Source organism: Phaethon aethereus (assembly GCF_964289735.1).
Source record: "Phaethon aethereus genome assembly, chromosome: 1".
NCBI lineage: Eukaryota > Metazoa > Chordata > Aves > Phaethontiformes > Phaethontidae > Phaethon > Phaethon aethereus.
This window is the reverse complement of record NC_138575.1, coordinates 30,731,135-30,751,981: the sequence shown is the minus strand read 5'-3', so window position 1 is coordinate 30,751,981 and position 20,847 is coordinate 30,731,135. Positions and strand designations below refer to the sequence as shown.

At 38.6% G+C, this 20,847-nt stretch overlaps 1 protein-coding gene across 1 annotated transcript in view; it reads right to left on the bottom strand.

Annotated features, from left to right (window-relative positions):
- Positions 1-20,516, bottom strand: part of SAMTOR (S-adenosylmethionine sensor upstream of mTORC1) — a gene marked incomplete at both ends in the record, with an annotated part of 36,988 nt that extends 16,472 nt beyond the window's left edge. Inside the window, 2 exons of the mRNA XM_082013894.1 lie at positions 7,395-7,536; positions 20,360-20,516. Of these exons, the coding sequence (XP_081870020.1) occupies positions 7,395-7,536; positions 20,360-20,516 (299 nt within the window). The remainder of the gene's footprint in view (positions 1-7,394; positions 7,537-20,359) is intronic.
- Positions 20,517-20,847: the final 331 nt, after the last annotated feature.

Genomic DNA, 20,847 nt, shown 5'->3' with positions numbered 1-20,847 from the left:
GGACCTCAAGATCAAAACTGACCTATGTCTAATGACCTCAAAGCACAAGCAAGTTTTACTTGCTCAAGCAGGCCCTAGGCATTCTTGCACTAAATATAAAAAGTCTAAAATGCAGACAGTAACCTCAGGACAAAACACAGCTATCTGAGAAATAAACTCAGTAAACATAATCAGCAAGTTTATAGTTACAATTCTTCAGTAACCAAAGATATTTTCAGACCAAAAAGAAGCTAGGTGGAATACAGAAATAAAATCAACATCTTCATAGTATGCAGCAAGATCACATGCAGAAGCATTAGTCACAGTACAGGCTTCAATACTGCCAGATATATAAGACAAACTCCATCCATTAAAGATTGCATGTATGGAAAGACAACAACTCTAAAATTAAGCAAGTTAAAGAGCCAGTCATTTAACTTGGCAGGAAAGAGATTAAAAACATCAGTAAACAAAACAGAACCCTGGAAAAACACTGGAATTATTGCTGGTATGCTAATAAAAGTGTGGTTTACGCTATATTGTATTATTTGTTTATAAGCATATGATCAATTTAAAACTATTTAGTTGTGTGTCATTTAGTCAAAGAATTGAAACTCAGAAAAAATATATTTTTCCATACCATTTATCAGCTACCTCATAATTTGTTAGCACCCTGCAGTCTCTGTTTTTATTCCAAATCTTTTTTCTCATTGTATATCTTAAACCATCCAAAATCAATGGCAGTTTAAATAGTGTTGCACTGCCATTGACGCTCACAGGTGAGTCCGAACACATCAGAAAGTTCACAACCTTGGGAGAATATACTGTTTTTCTCCTCAACTATTGATGTTATCAACCTTTTAACTCACTAGAAGCTGGTATGTTGCCCAGCTTAACAGTTAATGAGCTTCTGCACAGGAGAACCATCTCATTGTAAAGTGTAGTATAAGCTCTTCTTGTCACTGAGAAGCCATTTCTTGATGAATGGTACTGGTGTAAATCATTATTTTTTTTCCATCCTTCTACCCCCGACTGTCATGTCAGATGAGTTCTCATAATTCTATATGCTTCTTAACTGACCTTCCTTGTCTGCACATAAGACACTGTCAAAGTCAACCATGAGGAGAAGCATCTTCTACTTCTGGGTTTTCACTGGTAGAAGGAGGGGCCAGAGCCACAGGAAGGCCCAGGACTGAGTAAAATGCTTCACATTCAGATCCCAGCCTGCATACCTCTGCAGTACCACAAGGAAGCCAAAAAACCACCACCCCACCCCCAAAAAAACAAATCCACCCATGCAAACAAAAAACCCCTAAGAAACACTGCACTTCATAACCACTGAAGGTTATCTCCATTGTATGCCTTTCTGAAGTTACAATAATTCTGACAGGATTACTACATGTTGCCCTTTTGGTTCCTGTGACCTCAGAAGAGCTGCTGACATACTCCCCTTGTGGAAGCGGACCTCACACTCACTGTGGGGTAGAGTGGGCAGACAGGCAGTCACTGCACAGCAGCTAACCAGAGGTAATACACTCAGTAGGTTACCCCATGGTAACTTCTTGATGTAGCTACACATTTAACTTCATGGCCATTAAAAGCCATCATTGATCACACAGTGGTTTTGAGTATGCAGCTGTTTAAGGCTGTATTTAACAACTGACTCAAGTAATGAACAGAACATTCCTTAATTACCTACAAAGAGAAATAAAATGAAGAAATCTATTTTGTAATTCTGAGAACTGACATGGCTCCATTTTTAACTGGCATTTAAGCTTTCAGTGTTTGATGATACACTAACAGCTCTACAATTAACATAGTTGTTTGTGAAGAATTGTGGAATGTAAATGCTACCTTAGCTAACACTTGCTACAGTTTACACAAACTGCGAAATAAACATTTCAGGTCTAAACTGTTTAAGTTGGCTGGCAGAGACACTGGTGAAGTGTCCAGTTCATGTCTTTGCTTTAAAAAAAAATATAATCTAGATATTTCCTCAGCGAAACTTGTCTTCCATACTTCAAATCTCAAATGGTAAACCTGTTCAAGTTGATCCCTCTGTTCCACCATTTGGGCTGGACACATATAGGAAGCTTTGTTAAAAGCCTGTATAAATACATACTCATTTGTTAGTACTCTCCAGCAATGAAATAGAAGCTTCATTTTTTAATACAGTGACCAAAACCAAGGGTTTCAATGGAATATATAATTAATAAAAAGGAGGGAGGAATTCCCAAAGAAACACCACACAAAATTTAAAAGCCATGAAAGAACCAGTAGTTAGTTCTTCTTGTCAAGTGATAATGAATAACTACATTAAAGCTGGTGTAGTCAGCTTTTACCATGGCAAAAAGCAGTTTCTGATAGCTGTTATCAATGCTCAAGGGTTTCAAGCAGCCAGTTTTACAGGCTAAGAACTGACACAGTCCATGTCTTTCCTTTTGCTTTATAATGAGCAAAAGGTGAGCTTGACTTATGTTCCTTACAATATTTACTAACTAAAACCTAGTATAGAAGATGAAGTTCAGTGAGAGTACAGAGAAATAACATACTCCCCTTCAGAGCTGAAGGAAAGTCTGAATTTCTCATCGTTTCTGTCTGCAAAACGTTCCTCCCCGAACCCCACCCATTGAGGAATAAGTTTACTAATGTCAACTGACAGAGCTGCTGGCCTGAAAAAAGAAAGTGTAAACTCTTCCACAGGTCTAACCCACCCACCACCCAACCTCCAAAGAAAATCAAGGAAGGGAGAATTCTCGATTTCCCTCGATCACCTTAATCATACCTATGAAAGCAGAAAAGTTTCCTCTGGACTGGAAATTATTTTGCTATTGTCCTGCACACCCAGCTTTAGGTAAGGAAATCCTGTATTCAGCACAGGTGAGAGCACTAGGTTTCGCAATGTAAAGTATGGTAATTTTTTATTATCATGTTTATATTTTGTTAAACTTCAAGTTGAAAAACTTGTACACGATACATTTGTCCATTTTACTTTTCATATTTGGTCTCAGTTCTAGGATTGAATTGAGACATTCTCCTTTTGAGAAACACAATTAGGTCTGTAATCAGATGTTTCTCTGATACTGTGTCCACCCCTCCACCACAAGCCAGCTTCTGGAGGCAATATCTTTCATTACCGAAGGATTCCAAGAACTTGAAAATAGCCAGTAGTTATCATATGATCAGTGCTCTAATAAGTGACTGTAACACTGCTCTAGTGTTCAACAAACAGATATGGTTTTGTCAGAACAAAGCAGTACTTAAGAGCAAAAGTGAAGACTGTCATATAAACATGAACAATGAACATTAAGTCTTTCTTCCATTTTAAATGGTTTCCCTCCTCCTGTTTATGCCACCTCCTTCTTAATTCCATTCTCCTGAAAGTGAATTGCTCGACTAACTGCATTCATCAAAAAAGCTGAAAAACAGTGTTGAAGGGACTTAAAACATTCATTCACTCAATCTTCCAAGCCCAAACAGGATCAGCTTCCCAGTTCTAGCAGAGACCTGTTATTCTCAAAGATCCTGTAAGGGATTACTTAACCCTCTCTTCTTTTAAACAGACAGCTCCAGTGTCTAGAAAAAAAATCCAAGGCTTTTTTTGAAAAAACATACAAGATTTTTGACCATTTCTTTATCTTTCTTGGAGTTGAGCTGGTTTTTTTTTTTTTTAAATGCAGTGGCCAAGGTGATATTTTGGCTAAGAGCAATGCTCAATAAAGTCAGAGGAGTACTTTACATATCTTGAGGACAAGCTCATGAACATGCTCCAGTATGGTATTTGACTTTATTGCAAAAGCATCCCATGACTGTTTCATATTCAGTTTGTGGCCTGCTACAGAATCCAAATGCTTTTCTAAAAGACTGACACAACCAATTACTCCCCGGCCTGTATTTGTATAGTTGATAATATTTGGTATAGTTAACAACACTGTAAATTTTAATCCTGCTCTCAGAGTGACAATTCTTTTCTGTTTGGTCTCATTTGCAAATTTAATAAACAGACAGTATTCTAGCAGATCATTAATGAAAATATTGATTAGTAATGAATGCAGGGACAGACACTGAGAGAGTTCTCCTCAGTAAATCACATTTTTAAGATAACCTTCTAACATCTATTCTCTGCAAGTTTTTCCAAACAGTTCTGCACTCACCTGACAGTAACTTCATCAAGCCCGTATTTCCTCAGTTGGCTCATGAAACAATCAAAAGACTTTTAAAAAAAAAACGCAGGTCCAAATAGTGCTTTGTCATTATAGCTGTTTTTAGTTAGAAGTGCAGATTTTGTCTTTTGTTATTTAAAAAAATAGCCAAGTCAACACAAGTCTTAACACTCATGCAAAAGCAACAGAAAGAAGGAAACCTGCTGGTCTAGCTTATTTTGTTCTAACTAGAACCAGAACAGACTGGCATTCATTGTCCATACAAAGGTTCACCAGCCTACCTATGACAGCAAAAATTAAGAGTTAGGACAATTATTCAGGGTAAACATCATCTTACCCCATTGTGGTTTAAGTTTTGTGTTGTAGTACGAGTGAAATGAAAGAGGAAACAGAAACATTTGTTTCCAAATACCATTTGCTGATGTGTTCAGTTTTCTAAAGATATAAAAAGAACATAAGGGAAGGACAGTTGAGTGTTGCAGGCTTTTTACAACACCACTCAGGGGATCATTAAACTGCACCTGAAAGAGCCAAAGTTTTAATCCCTCTTCCCTGCCAGTCCCCAACTAACAGCTGTATAATGTTGCACTGAAAAAATAAATAAAACTGTCCCTACACAATGCAGGCATAGGGTCATCAGCACAGACTATCATGTACTGCTTTCCATCTTTTACAGTTCCTTAAGTCTGGATATGTGCTTGTTTAAATGAACAACTAATGAAGAAGTAAAATAGTAGGTTTCATGTCTTCTGGTTTAAGAATTAATGTCAGAATAAGCATTTTTCCAGTGGCTTCAACTAAATAGCTAGAAAGGCTTTCAGAAGTGGAAAGCTACAAGAACATTTTTATTCTTGATCCTGAGACATACACATGGCTTCTCTACTGGTTATTCTGTATTCTCTGATTTACTTTATCAGATGCTTGTTTATAAGAGAATACAAGAAAAATGAAGGAAAGATTTAAAAAAAAAAAAACTTGCATTGAGCAAAAGCTTTCAGTGAAATCTCATGCAAGTCAAGGTCTCTTGCATGCAATTATGCACCCAGACATAAAGAGGAGTAGCAACAATGGGACCTGCCATCTGTCTGGCACACCTCTTGACCCTTCAAAAAGGAAAAAAAAATTGCAGAACACAAAGTCAATCAGATATGTTCTGGTATCTAGCCATCCAGACCTCAGTTTAATCCAAGACACACAAAAGTACCCCTCTTTTTCTACTGATGTAAAAATCCTGGCCCCTTGGCTTTGCAAACTGAAAAGGTCGTGCTTTAATTGAAGCTTTATACCGAGACAGAGCATTTTAGTGTCTCTTACCAGGTGGATTCTCTTCTTAATATGAGTTCATGATGCAAGGCCCAAACTGGACACTTATTTAAATGTTTACTTTGTAAATCTTGTATGAACTACAAACAGAAAACAAGTGAGACACAGAGCCAAACAACTTCAATACATAGGCCATCAACTGTCCACAAGGAACATTATTCTGTCCTACAGGGTAACAGACAAGCTTGTCACAAGCAAAGGGAATACAGTTCAGCTGAAGTTAAAGTAAATGTACACAGCTCTACTGAAAAAAGATTCACATATTAGTTGACAACTATACTGTAAGAAAATACTGGGCAATGTTCCATGGGAGTCTGTCCTGGGTCCAATAAAATTAGTATTTTCACAGATAATCTGACCATTGGGAACAATCAGTACTCCTCTTAACTGATCTGCAAACTATGCCAAGCTGGGGTGGGGCAAGATACTGCAAGCAATGTTAGAATTCAATATGATTCAAGAGAATGTAATTTTGTAGAGAGAAGTACAAATATCAGCATTTCCATAGAAGTAATGAATAGCACAAATACAAGAAAACAACTAGCAGCTGAGGAAGCCATTAAAAAAGAAATGGGCACTTGGGGATCATAAGTGAGCCACAATCAATGCCACACCAATACAAAAAAACTCTACAGAAAACCCACCAAACAAGGTCAGCAGCATAACAAGAGTTTACTACAACCAGAATATTTCTTCATTTTATTTATCCCTGATAAGGCATGGAGAACACTGTGTCCAGTTTTGGGCGTCCTTTCCAACTGATTCACCTCTCTTGTAACTGGGGTAAGGATACACAAAACATGTCCAGAAAAGGGTCTACAGAAAAACACTTAATTAGTTTTTTTGGTTTTTTTAAGCTAAAGGATAAAAGATTAATAGATAAAGAAATGAGTTTCAAATATTTAAGAATCTGTTGCAGGGAAAAAGTGAAACAGCTTGCTATTACTTGCTCCATTTCCAGAAGCCACAGAACAGCTCAAGTTGCCACCAAGATGTATTGTAGTTCAACTGTTTCACAGTTGTGTCGCCGCCCCCCCCCCCCTTTTTTTTTTTTTTTAATGAGACCCACATAATGTATATAACTTTAGGGATACCATGCCTTCTTTTATTTGATGCCTTTTGCTCACCACACTGCAACACTCACCTGTAGGACCTACAGACTGGTACACAACGTTACTTTTCACCTGTCTAAAGTCATTCCCAAACGCCAAACTATAGATAAATTCTCTTCCCAGTTGGATTTCAACAGTGTTTTACTTTATTCTGCTGTACAAATTCCATGGTATGCCTTGGATGCCAACTGTATGCAGGAATCCTGAGTAACCAACATTTCTCCTCCTTTAGGAGTTTATTTTCCTCAAGGATTGAAATAGTTTAGTTGAACCCACTTCATGACTTTACTCTTCAGATAACCCAATAAAATTTAGACGTTTACAACCCAGGAATTTTAAAAAGTTTAAAATAAATTTTAAAAAATTTCCACAGAGGCTAGAGTCAAGATTAAGACTTGAAAATTAAGCAGAGATTTGCATTTGGAGCTTAAACACTATTGTATTATACACACAAATCAAATCAAAGCCCTGAAAATTAAACGAGCTACATTCACTCTATTTGTTCAGTTTAGGTTCAGACAAATGCATAGAAAATTATTTCATAGGTTTACTTGCAAACAGCTTCAGTATTGAGGAAGAAAAGTTGTTTGTTGAAGATACTTTTAAAAAAGGGCCACCTTTTAACAAAACATTTCATAAGCTATACTTCCTTAGTAAGTTGGAACAGTAGGAAGGTACTTGCTTTAGGAAGCAATAAATCATTAACATGTTATAGAACAAATCTTAAAAAATGGCAAAAAAAAGCTTAAGCCTTGTATTATAAGAAATTTGTGAGTAGAAGTATGCAATTGCATCTTTCAAATACATTAAGATTTACCTGCAACACCATTCAATTCGGCCTTCCCCTTCACAAGTTTTTGCCCAGTGATTATCTGCAAGGTTTTTCATTGCCACAGCATATTCACACAGAGTTTCCTCATCCTCACAGTGCTCACGCCAGATCTTATCGAAGTCTCCCACTAAACAAAACAACAACAAAAAAATTGCACATTAGATACAAAGTGTCTCATTATCTCCATGGCAAAATCCCCATCTTCCAATTAAAAGAAGTTACATAATACACCAAGAGATTACTTTACTTGCATGTAACAAAAACAAGGCCCCCCTTCTCTAACCAAACACAAAATTCCAGGTCTTAGGAGAAGGCAGGGGCTATCAGGTACTTGAGAAACTAGCAATATTCTCAGTATACTGATTTTGTTCAGTTCATTCTGTGAAATTCAAGTCCCTGGGAATTTTTTGCTTTCAGATTTTTGTGCATGAGCATTAACATGACAAACATTTTAGAAGTAAAAGACTGAAAGGTTTCCTAGTAGCATTCATGTTGGTGACAACTACTGTGGATGACATTATACGCAAAAAGGCTGTAATGGAAGTTTAACCAAGACTATAGATTTCTTTGGATACATTGGAAAAGGAATTCAAGTCTTCATTGACATCTGCCTAACCTAGCCACTCTCAATGAGTTGGCTTCTAGGGGACAGTACTGAAGAATCAAACAAACTGTGGTCAGAAAATCACAGATAAATTCATCTGCTGATCTCCGGGGACAGATTTATTTTCACGCTCTTCACCTTGCTGAAAAGAAGTCTTGCAGGTTAAATTCTGGTACTTCAAAGTAATTAAATGTGATGATTTTCCCTCTTTTGCTGCTATGTATCTACTTCTCTTAGTTTGCTTTACATAATGTACTGCTAAACAAAACCAAGACAAATGCTAGTTGTGGCTAGCCACAATTCCTATTGTGGTTTCTACAGCACACAAACCCTTGGTATACCTTACGAAGAGGACATTTCTGCCCTAAGAAAGAAAAAGACATGCTCACTGGTATGATCTTCACTAATTCCTTTTGTGTTTCTTAGTCACAAATGTGTGCACACATCCAGTATAAATATATATAAATCTACAGAATAAAAGTTATCTATTGGTTTAGCACCTACAAGCTGATACAGCTAAAAACAAATTTTCAAGAGCAGAGCTATACTTTAAGCTTTGACTCAGATAACCAACAAGCTTTTTACAACATGAACTGGTATTTGTAGCACCTTCATATTACAAAGAAATATTTTAAAAGTGTGTCAAGCATAATCTAATTATTAATGTCTGCTAAAGCATTAAAGTAGCTTATAGTATGACCTATCCTCATATCAGTAAGAGATTTCTGTTTCTAACACATTATGGCAATTTCTTCGATATGTATTCTTTTAAGTAGCAGTAAATAACACATTTCTTCCAGTGGCAACTTCCCCCCCCCCTTCCAATGTGTGCAAAACAGTAACAATCCCTCACCTCACTTGTTCTCCACTTACAGCAAGACTCTGTATCATGGACAAGTCTAGATAGTGGCATACTTAGAAGATTCAAGCCAACCACCCAGGTTACTCCATATTTAAGTTTGGTTTAGGGATGTCACAGCAATTTTATCTTCAAAAATAATCATCTAGTACACTTGTACGATCATCAAAATGAGTCATGTTTAAAATTTGGTGTTTATACTCCCTTGTGTGAGGCAGCAGTTGAGATGGAAGGGAGTAGACATGGTTTAGTTTTAACAAAATAGCAAAGCTATGCAAGAAATCATGTATTCTGCCTGCTATTCAACAAGCATATATGAGAAAGTTATTAGACTGGAAAAATATTATCTTTTACTTATAAAAATAAATAACATCTTTAGAAATATAAAATATGTTTTGTATTATATAGACGGGACAAAAAATATACTATAATTTTTGAGTGGTATCCCTCATTATTTCCCAAATCACCCAAGTTCAGAGAGATGTGTTTTATAAGAGAAGGCAGTAATGCAGTTGCCAACTGACCACTAGAGCAGAGAAGCACCCAAATTACAAGGTAGGACACTGCAGGGGTTTCTGCTAAAACCTGTGGGTCACTTCTCCAGAGCTTTCCGAAGAGCCTTATGTAGAAACAATCACGCAGGACAGAACACACTCTATTGATGAAAGAGAGCAAGGAATGGTATAGATGGTGGCCTACCAGCATAGGTGGCAAAACAAGCACAACTCTTACAAATCTATTTCTCCTGTCAAAAGAGTGCAGAACCTATACAGCATCAAGCCAGAAAGCACTAGCCAAGTTCAAAGCATATTCTCAATAGCCAATTAATTCTGGTGCGATTTAGATTAGTTTCATAGTTTCTCTGCCACAGTACTCTGAATCTTACTGCATGCTCCAGACAGATGTGAAGCACTTGAATCGCAGTTGCTACAGTTTTAGCTGAAGAACACACAAATTAGGAAAAAGCAAACAAGTGAACACTTGCTGAAGGAATACATCACAAATAGAAAATCCCAAGTTTAATACCGTTCTTACTTTAGTCCATTACTTCATTTGGTTTATTCTTAAGCAATTACTCTATTTCCAAATACCACTTCTCCTTAAAACTTAAGAAATCAGACAGATGGGGAAGAAGAAACATGCACAGACCAGATAGATGTTCTCAACTTAACTAGCCAGTCCTTTCTGATAGCAAAGTAGCAATGCCTCCCAACACTGAATTCTGCTCTCATAGCAACTCTTAACTGCCTTCTGAACAAGGCAGGGATTTGCACCTCTCTGTGAAAGTCAGATGAGGGGCAAAAGAGTCCACAAATAAGAGATTGTAAATTAGATATATAGCAGCAGACCCGGAGCTGACTACTAGCACTTTGGGACATGAGCTTTGGGTTACAACAGAGCTGCCTATGACAGTAATAACATCTTGGCACTGAGCTGACATGAAAATAAAACTGAATGATACAGACTATTAGGACAGACATGCAGAACAAAGGTGAAAAATCAATCACAAAGTAATTCTGTCTCACATCCTATATCAAGTCAATTTTGTGTGCACTTCTGGTTTGTTTTCATCTACCAATACAGCAGGGCTAGAGATACAGAAAATGGCAACATGGGACAGATAGAGCACAGCTTCAGTATGAGGAACACCTAAATAGAGGCACGAAAAACGCACATGAAAGCAGGAGAGAACAGACCTCCACAAGATCACCAGTGACAGAGGAAAGGTAAATAGGAAACATCTGGTTGTTCTAAGAGTAGGAGTCATTCAGGAAAAGCAAAGTCAGCTTCAAATCAAAAGAAAAAAGTTATTTCTTCACAAAATGTATAATTAAGCTTAAAGTTCATGTAGCTAGGCAAACTAAGGAAGAAAATCCATGACAAACTCCATATATGAAGATGCACTTTCTAACTCAGGAGCTCCTAGACCGTGAAATCACTGAAAGACAGAATGGTAAGCAAAAGCATACAGTGATACTCCAGGAGCTCTTCTCATATATTCTTGCCTAAGCATCTGCTGTTGACCTACTGTCAATACTGGGTTTGATACTATGCTCATTTGTCTGCCCTTTCATTAATGTAAGCTCTAAAACAGATCTAACTGCAGATAAAGGGTTTTCTTAAGCCACTGGCATCATTGTGCAGGGACTTTCAAAGAGTCATCCAAGGTCCAGTTTCCCTTGAGCAAGTAACACGGTAGTGAGTTGTTCTTGTGTTTTTCCTCCATTCTTCTCTAGTATGAGCTTTGAGAAGGCATAGACAGGCACATTAGACAGATTTACAGGAACTTTAATTCCAGAATCATGCTCCAATACTGAGCTGAAAATGCAAATAATGCTTCCTATCTGTTGAGACTTTGACGTAATGACTACAACAGATCTTGCAGCATCCAAATTTAAACTGATACCCAGAACACAGTAGAGCTATGTATTGATTTTTCAAACAATACATTATAATCCACTGTGTATTAATGTTTCAAACAATACTTTATAAACCATGTGCAAATACTGCATTAACTCTAGTGGAGTTAAACATTTATTTATGAATCATTGCTTGTGTAAGCAAAAAGGCAGTAAAATACGCAGGAAAGTTCCCTGCAAAACTAATGGTTATTAAAGAAGTAAGATAAATAAAATCTTCTGTTAAGCAATCAATAATGCTGTAAATCAAACAGAAGTTTGTGGTAGGGTAATCTAAAGGAATTAAAAATAATGTCTTGCATCTTTGATCACATCTTAAAGTTAATATTTGATTTTATGCATTAAACTTCATCTTACATAGTCATGACCATAACATAATACAAAGTTTAAGGCTACTCAACACTCTTACTACGCACTTGCAGATCATCATTTATGCAATTTAAAGCCTATTTTGAGCACTGACTCTTCAAACATCTTCATACACCTCAGATGTCCATTAAGGAACCAGTTATGCCAATGTCCCGATGAAAAGTGTGATTGGCAAGACTGGCTCATAAGCAAGTTTCACACACATCTCAAATCTCTAGTGACATTACTGTAAAATTATTTGATGTTTCCTCTGCTCTCTATCCATAATTGCCTAGAAAATAAATAACTTAAAATGAAATAAATTAATAATTAAAAAATAAACTCTTCACCTTAAAGATTAACTATTTCTTTAAAAAACAAAAAAGCCCAAAGCCCACCTCTTGCTAGAAATTCTGTCAGTGAACAAATGACTGACCAAGTTGTAGGTTCTTCGTAACACAGCCTTCTCTAATGCAATAACCAAAATCCAATACTATTAACCTACAACAGCTGATTCCATCTAAATAGTTTCCACTCTCATTAATACTGCCCTCAGAATAGCCAAATCAAACCCCCAAACTCAACCACAGGGTAATCAGCAATTGCTGAATCCTGTCACAGAGAGAACAGGTCAGGCATGTGTAAGTTATTTTTAAATGATCCCAAGTACAAGATAGTTTTAATTGTGGGTAACAGCAGTAGAGACCTAACGTTAGCTGTAAGTTTCAACAACTGAAAGCATTTTTAATAAAGAAGAAAGAGTCATACAGGCTCAGTAAGAACTCCCCTCATTCCACACTTATTTACAAAATCTCAAAGGTCCCCAGCACAGCGTGAGAAGAGCAGGTTTGCCATTCTTGGTGGGGCAATCTCACACCATAAGTCTTCTCTCCAGGCAGTCTATTCTTAAGAAAAAAAAAATGCAGCTTTCTTCCATCCTATTCTTTGTCTTTTTTATTTTTAAAAGCAGGAAACACTATAGAGTGTTAAATGAAACTGTCATTTAAGGTATTCGTATGAAATAAATAGAAAAATTAATTAGTTGATTAATTAACTTCTGATGGAACAAATCCTATCAGTTGGTATTTTAAACAAAACACAACTCTCTATATAAACAAAGCAGAGCTCAGTTTTGCTAAAGGCAGTATTTTTCTTTTTGGAATGGGACAAAACCCCAAACAACTGATTTGAATTTCATCAATTTTGAAATGAATGAAAAAGAGTAAAATTTTGATTTCATTCTGTTTTATCAAGCAATAAAATAGTTAAGTCACATAGAGTTAAAAGTACTATCTACACCCACAAGACAAGTTGTAATCACTATTTTCCTTAATTCCATCAGTTCTCTTCAGAAAAACAGTGCAGTCATCTCTGACAATCTCAAAAACAAGTACAAAATACTCCATCACTGAACAAGATCTTGCATCTCAAATTTTAACTGAGACCATGCACTTGAGCTTCAGTGATGGTTTTAGATCTTAATCAACAACTCCCTCCCCCCACAAAGAAACAGTTTTTTTAACACTTGAGAAAAACTGGAATTAGAACAGTCATTATTTCCTTTTGGAAAACTACAGTTTTCTGAATTCCAAGTAGCTGGGGCTGGGGGGCAGGGAGTAAAGACCAAACAGTGGTTTGGTTTAAGGGTTTGAAGTCTTGGTTACCTACATGCTGATATAAATTGGTAATGTAAAAAAACAGATTCAATCCACATCCTTTTCAATACTTCTATTTAACAGCACTCTGCTTTTCAATGTACATGATGGCTCTGGTAGAGGAGAAAACAGGCTCAATACATTGACTAACAATGAAAGACAGAAGCAAAAGTGACATGTTCATATTTGTACAGTAGTTATTAATAAAGCTCTTTGAATTGCTCATTGTAAAAAGCAAACCTATCCCCACAATTAACAAGTGTCCATGACAATGCCGGATAACTTCAGATAACAGGCTGCTGGCCATAGCAATGCCTACCAAGATCTTTGAAATTTCTTCTTTGTTGTTGATGACAATGCACTGTGGAATGAAAAAAAAAAAATCCATCTCATTTTTAGCCTCTTAAGACCACCTCTCACTTACTGGAAACTGTAAACCAGCTTCTACAACATGCTGAACGGTAAATGAGAAAAGCAACCCTACACTGTCCGCTAGGCTAAAGCTGAAATCAAACTCCTATGAATATCTGACAAAATTTCCTCATTAACAGTGACTTGTCAGTTGAAATTTACCTGTAGTACTAAATGTCTGGATACTGTGGCAATGATTATCAAAATTTTATGAGGAATACCAGGTAATACTATGCTATTTACAACTTCCAGTGTATACAAGATAAACTAGAAACTTACTGAACACCTTACTAAAACAGCATAGCCAGTACTTCTTGTGACAGACGTTAGGTATTTTTGGCTCCACTGTTTTCCAATTTTACATGTCTAAATGCAGAACATGAACTTCAACTTGGACAAAGTTCAAGCAATCAGAGCTAATATTTTCCTTTTCTTGTCTGACTAGTGTTTGCTTTACATTTCTTAGGATTTACCTAACATATTTCACAATAAAATCGTTAAAAAAAAGTGCAATAATCTCATTTTCTCTATCTATCTCAATGTTCCTTCCTTCCACTCACATAGAAAGGATTCATTTGACCAAATGTGTATTTCTACATCTGACCTGTCAGGTAAACTTCTTAACTGTTTACACTAAACAGACTCCCAGGGTACGATTCATCTACTATTTAAATCATCTTCTGGGGGTCAGCTTGTATCACCCTGATGATAGATCTGTGTCTCATATCTGCTATAAATCTCTGATGGCTGTCACACAAACAGTGGGGAGCCTATTTGTGACAGTTTAAGCAATTACTGCCCCCAGGTGTTGGTTCTACTTTACTGGAAACTATCACCCCTCTCTCCTCTTCCCCAACCCTAACTTTGTGGGATTGACTATGTGCTGCACCTTAACACCACCAATGCAGAGATGAAGACATTAACAGAAACTACTGATTTTGGTAGATTTGTGCAAATGCAGGAGCAAAAGTCAGAAGCACCACAGGTACAGATTTCATTATGCTGACCCTGGAACAGGAACAACCATCTTCCCCTCCAAGGCAATAAAGGAGCAGGGAATGGGGTTACATACAGCTGTTTGTTCAGATGCAATTCTGTGCCGGAGCCAGTGGGTTTTCAAAATTTGTGGGCTAACCAAATGATACTGATAATTAAATCCCCCAAACTGTAAAATATTATGGGGCTTCTAATGAAAGTTTCATTGCAAAACTGTAGTGTGCAAGCTATAAGGGCAGTCATATCTTAATGCTCATGTCATAAAATAGCATAATTTTAATTTTAACAAAATGGAATTTAGTTCCTATTGCTTGAAAATGTAGCAGTTAGTACTACAAAATGTCTCCCTCTTCCAAGAAAGTCATGCAAGTGGGGAGAGATGAATGGAGACCTTGAAAACCTAGGTTTATTTCTACAGTAAACCAGTTATATTTAGCTAAAAGGAGTAACTACTATTAACTTATCGTGTATAGTTCAGTGACAAAGTTTTCCTGTCCTGTGAAAAATGCCACTATTTCAAAATGTTTCCTGTTTCACATCAGGAAGAACTTAAGTACTCTCAAGGTTTTTCATGAAAAACATGAGAGAGGAAGAGATCATAAAGCAACTGACTTCAGAACAACACTTCTCACATGAATGTCTAAACCACCTACCTACTCAGGCTACTTATTATTGTCAGGCAAGGTCCTGTAAACTCTTTCTAATTTTCTGGATTTGAAAAACCTATTAATACAGTGATTATCCATTTCTTCAAAGATTCAACAAAACTTTCTTTTAAGGAATCAAACTACTACCTAGAAATGATAGTACTAGAGCAAATATCAGATCTGTGTGATTCTAAGCCTGAACGCCTTAACAGGTGTACGGAAGGAAAAATTAAACATTTTAGTAAACACACAGCAAAATATTTCATAAAGTAGCTTTACAGATACCTCAGCAAATTTTTTCCACTGGTACTAATAGAGGATTTCCAGGGAGAAGTAAAGGGTCCTGTAAATCATCTTTCCAGACTAGATACAAACCATCTATAACTGAGGGTCATGCTGCACAGAAAACGTTTACTTGATAAGTACAGCTCTACATGACTACAAAGGTAATAAACAACCCGGTGGAAAAAAAAGGCTGCTTCTGTATCAGGGGAAGGGATTTTTATCACAGTAAAAATTAAACCTACTTGGCTGCTACAAGCAACTGGAAACAAACAAACTAATATCACATAGCAGATATTCAATAAATTATGTATAGTTCCCTACAAACCACCAAATCTGCTTTTACAAGCCTGTCAGGCTTGACAGACATCAGCATACATGCAATATATGCCACAGACATGCATATACACAACCGACACAACATGCTCCAGCCCATGGCTGCAGGTACCCAAAAGATGCATAGAGGAAAACCCTGTAAAATCTGGAGTCACCTATGGTACCAGGCAACAGAACCAAGAGCAAGAGACTAAACACCAAAAATCATTTTTCCCTACCCCCAGAGTATAAAACAGGCTAGTAGGAAAAATTCAAGCCTCATGAAATCCTTCATTCCTGTACCTTCTAAGGTGTGTCAAGCTTGCAAAACCCTTAAGTTTCTCCTAAGTGAATAACTGAGCACTTGAGTTGTTTCAGCTTTTGGATTTTACTCTGGTGGGTAAGGTAATTATGATTAAACTAATCCATTTTGGCCAGGAAGCAGGAGTAAAACTTCAGAAAAACATTACTCTCATGCTAATGAGATACTCCTAAGTGTACATGTTACACCTCAGTGTGTTTTGGTCTCACTTAAATATTTTTCATGAAGACAAAGTTTATAGGCTAACCTGAGGAATGACATATTTTTAGGAACCAATAGACAGGTTTTGTCTGTCTCTATCACTACCTTAGTCTGAAACAGCTTATTAATGATTAGCTAATTTAGTTGACACATTCGCTCAGTGTGGACAAGGACCGATCACCTTGATTAAAAAAAAAAATACACTTTTCCCCACAAAAAACCCAAACACACTAATTTGTTAAACTTCATTAAACTGTCTTAAAATATGACACATAATACTACGATAGCATCCACAGTAGAAAAAGAGTATCCTACAATTGCAAAATACCAAATCTGCCATGGCATTTATGATTACATGCTTCCCTTCTGTTTTTTTATTAATTAACAACAGAGAGAGTGTAAGGGGAAGGAAATCGAAATGGATGAAAAGGAAATTAAAAAGGAGAAAAAAATGTAAATATTTCCACTAGAAGTCATACTGGATTTCAGGAAAATAGGAAAAGGTAAGTACTAGTCACACAGTAAGAAAAAGTTAAAATTGTTGAAGAAAAAAAATGCATTTCAATGCAAACTTAGAAACATTTAAGCTGAACCATTTCAACCACGGCAAATGCTTGTCATAAATACACTGGCATGCTCTGGGACTGTGATATGACATGAGCCACAGTACAGAAGCACATACAAAATCCATCCACCATACTTACAAGTAGAAGTAGTTCAACAAATGCAGAAATTATAAAAGAAGCCAAGATTAGCTTTGGTGAATCTCAAGAGTCATATTTTTTCCACCAGGAAAAAAAAAAAAAAAAAATCAAACCCTTTAAATGACATGGTGCTGACTAAACTTTAGTAATTCCTTAGTAACTGCAAAAAATTTGCTGTGATGCATGCCTAGTTAAGAAATACTGCTCTTGCACTTTGACAAGTATGCAAGTTCTTCAGAAACATGCTAGCTTGCAGTTTTGAAGCATATTGTCACTTTTCCACTGGCTCATCTTCAAAAAAAAGAGAGGAACCATTGTGGAAAATAAAACTATAACAATGGTGCCAGTTATAAGCAAGCCAGGTAATACACTGGCTTGCATTTTGCAGTTTCCCATTAAAACACAAGCCTTGCTAACATCAGCAAGACAAATGAATTGTCCAAGAAATCAGCTTATTAAAATCAAGCCTGTATAGCTTCTATCAACAAACATCTCACTCTCTCAAGAATGCCTATTTCCCTTCAACACTTCTAACAGAAGACAGTAACTTAAGATCATATTACAATACCAAGGGCTTTCTTAGAATTATCCACCCTGTGCAACATAATCACGTAGTTTTCCGCAGGATACTCAATATGCTTTTTCTGCTACCAACAAAATTAATAAGCAATTCTATTTTAGTATCTACAGACAAAGCACCAAAGTCCATGCAAAAGCAATGCTAATACTGTTTGCTTATTTAGACAAAATGAAAACTAGCTTCACAGAACTCTAGTAGAAGCGTCAGAGTTAAAAAAAACCAAGACAGCAAACAAAAAATAAAAGGATAATACAAGATTCTGGAATAAGCTTTGTTTCTGCTTCATATGGAGATGGGTGCACTGTATTTTGGAGTCAAGAGGCTTTCCCTGTGTAAGAAGCTGTAAGCATATAACCAAGGGTGTTTTTTCTCTTTGCTTTTTCATACCCAGTTATAATTCAAATCGTGTTGAGAAATTACAGATGATTCGTTGCTTTTTTACTTCTCTTTAGCAAACTATCAACTTTGATTTTGTCAGGGTAACGTACTTGCCAGTCAGTGTCACTGAGTACTTAAAAAAAAAAATCCAATAAAAGATCCTTCAGAGGTCAAGCACATCCTAGTATTACAATTTCAGAATGACATTAAAGGCATTTGGGAAGGAGATTCTCAAGTCTGCTTTTAGAAGCATAAAGAAATGTAGGGAGAAAAGACTCCAAAAATAAAATTCTGAAGTTGAAAGAACCTAACAATACCCAAGTACTACAACTACTAATCGCTAGTAACTTGTAAAGACCACCTATTCTTGGGTGAGTAGGTAATGGAGCTCTCCTTGTTGCATAGATGTGATGTGATAAACTGTTTGGTTTTTTAACTCTTTCCATGAGAATACATACAATGTTGTTAATTTAGAGCTACTAGAAAAATCACTGTAAAGTTTTCACTAACATATGATTTACAGGACATATGAAGTAAATTAGAGTAGTATTGGCTCTTTCACTTACCCAGTTACACTGAACTAAAGATAAAAACACAGCTTAGCCTTGCATACTAACTTGTTCTTTGCTGAGAATTAGGCTTACATAGACTTCCATGTAATTCAGGCTCTCGTCTAAAAAAAAAAATTCAGTTGTCACAGAGATTGCTCACATTTTTTTAAAGTTCACAGTGCCAATGTTTGTTTGTCTTAATCTGCAGGCACTCTGAAATCACAGAGAAAAATGAACTGCTAAAAGCTGGATGACTCTGCCAGGATTTGAACATCTAAACATACTATGCTCCTTCACTCAAATGTTGGGTGAACAAGGGAGATCCTGTCTTCAGTTTTGTCTCAGCAAGGCCAAAAAAAACAGTGACTCTTGATCAGTGTCTACACAGGTAGATATCTGTGCCCAAATCCCATGGACAGGCTCCCACAGAGACTTCTGAATTCCAGAAAGCAGAATGACCTTGTTACTTTAACAGAAGTGTCATATGCAGACAGAGAGGAGAGGCAAGAACTAGTCCCTACAACTGGAAGAGTTCCCATTTCATAAATGTCCTTCTTGAGGTATGCATCAGGTAACGAAAGAGCTGTGGACTCACTGAAAGACAGAATGGATCATTCTTTTGTAACCTGTCTTACAAAGATTAGACAGATCATTATAACCAACCTAAGGAGATTACAAATTTCAGCAAAAAAATCTCAACACTAACGCTCATCTGAAAGCATTTCTGGGAGATTTTAAACATTCCAATACCACCCATAAGAACCTTGCATAAGGGCATTAATACTGATGACAAAGTAGATTTTTCAAGAACTCCGAGTAATTTATTTTATAACAGCTTTTCCCCAACTCTTTTGCTTAGTGCTCCAGCCTGAACGATTCTTTCACGACCAAAAGACAGGAGGCACAAACAGTTCACAAAGACCCCTGCCTCTCCAGATCACCATTCAACCTCTCTTGGCATTCACGACCTACTGTCCTCCTCACTCCTGCAGATTCCCAGCTTGGAAAACATTGGCATACGACCTGGAAGCCTCCTGTGGTGAAAGGCCTCGTTGTAGCTATGAGCTATTAAATGTCACACAGGGCTGGAACGTAGGGCCACAGGGACCTGCGTGGCACACCTTCAGCCAAGCGCACCTTTTCCCTTCGCAGCATTACCCATGCACACCAATCCTCTTCTCCTGCATCCCACGGGAAAAGCTCCTAGAGATGCGCCGTGAGCCCTCCTGAGCCACGAAGGGGTCTCCGCTGCCAAGAGCCCACGGAAAGCGACAAAACCCCAGCAGACTCGACCGGGGCTGCGGGCAACCGGCGGCAGCGGTGCCCCGGGGAGGAGCAGGAAGCGAGCCCGGAGCTGCTCCCAGCCGCTGCTCCCAGCCACCCCCCCCTCGACACACCCCCTTCGGCAGCGGTCGGCGGCCCAGCCCGCCCGCGCCGCTCCGGCGGCGGCTGGAGGGGCACCGGGCCGTCCCACCGCGCCCCGCCCGTGGGGGGGGGACGGGACACACCCCGATCCCCGCGGAGCCCCCACGGGGGCGGCTGCCGTCCTCCCGCCGCGGCACGGTGGCTCTACGCCGGCCGCCCCCCGGCCCGACCCGAGCCGGCTCCTGCAGTGAGGGGAGCGGGGCAGCCCGGCCTGGGCGGCGCGGAGGTGACGGCCCCCTCCCCCGCGGTTACCTTCCCGGTACTTCTTGCGCAGCCGCCGGTGGACGCTCTTCACCACCCCCGACAGCTTCTCCTGCTCCAGCTTACGCTCCTGCTCGGGGGGAGGCGGCGGGGCGGCGGCGGCCCCACCGGACCGGGGCCGAGGCCGTGGCTGTGGAACGGCCTCCATAGTGCTACCGCTGCTCCGCCGCGCGCAACCCGGCTGAGAGGGAGGCGTGAGCGCCGGGAGCTATGGCACGGCGGGCATGCGCGGCCGCCCGCCCCGCCCCGCTCCGCCCCGCGCCGCTCGGCATGCCGGGAGATGGAGTCTTCAGCGGCCCCCCCCACCGCCTCAGGGCCGCGCCTCCGCCGTGCGGTAGCGGGCCTGGCTGGCGGGGCGCTCGCAAAAATTCCACACTCCGCATCTGGAGCAGGTTGCCCTTTGGTGCTTAATAAACTAGTGGGAGAAATTAAGGTGAAAAACACGGTAAGGGTAGGTGGGCAGCGCGTCTTCCAGGGCA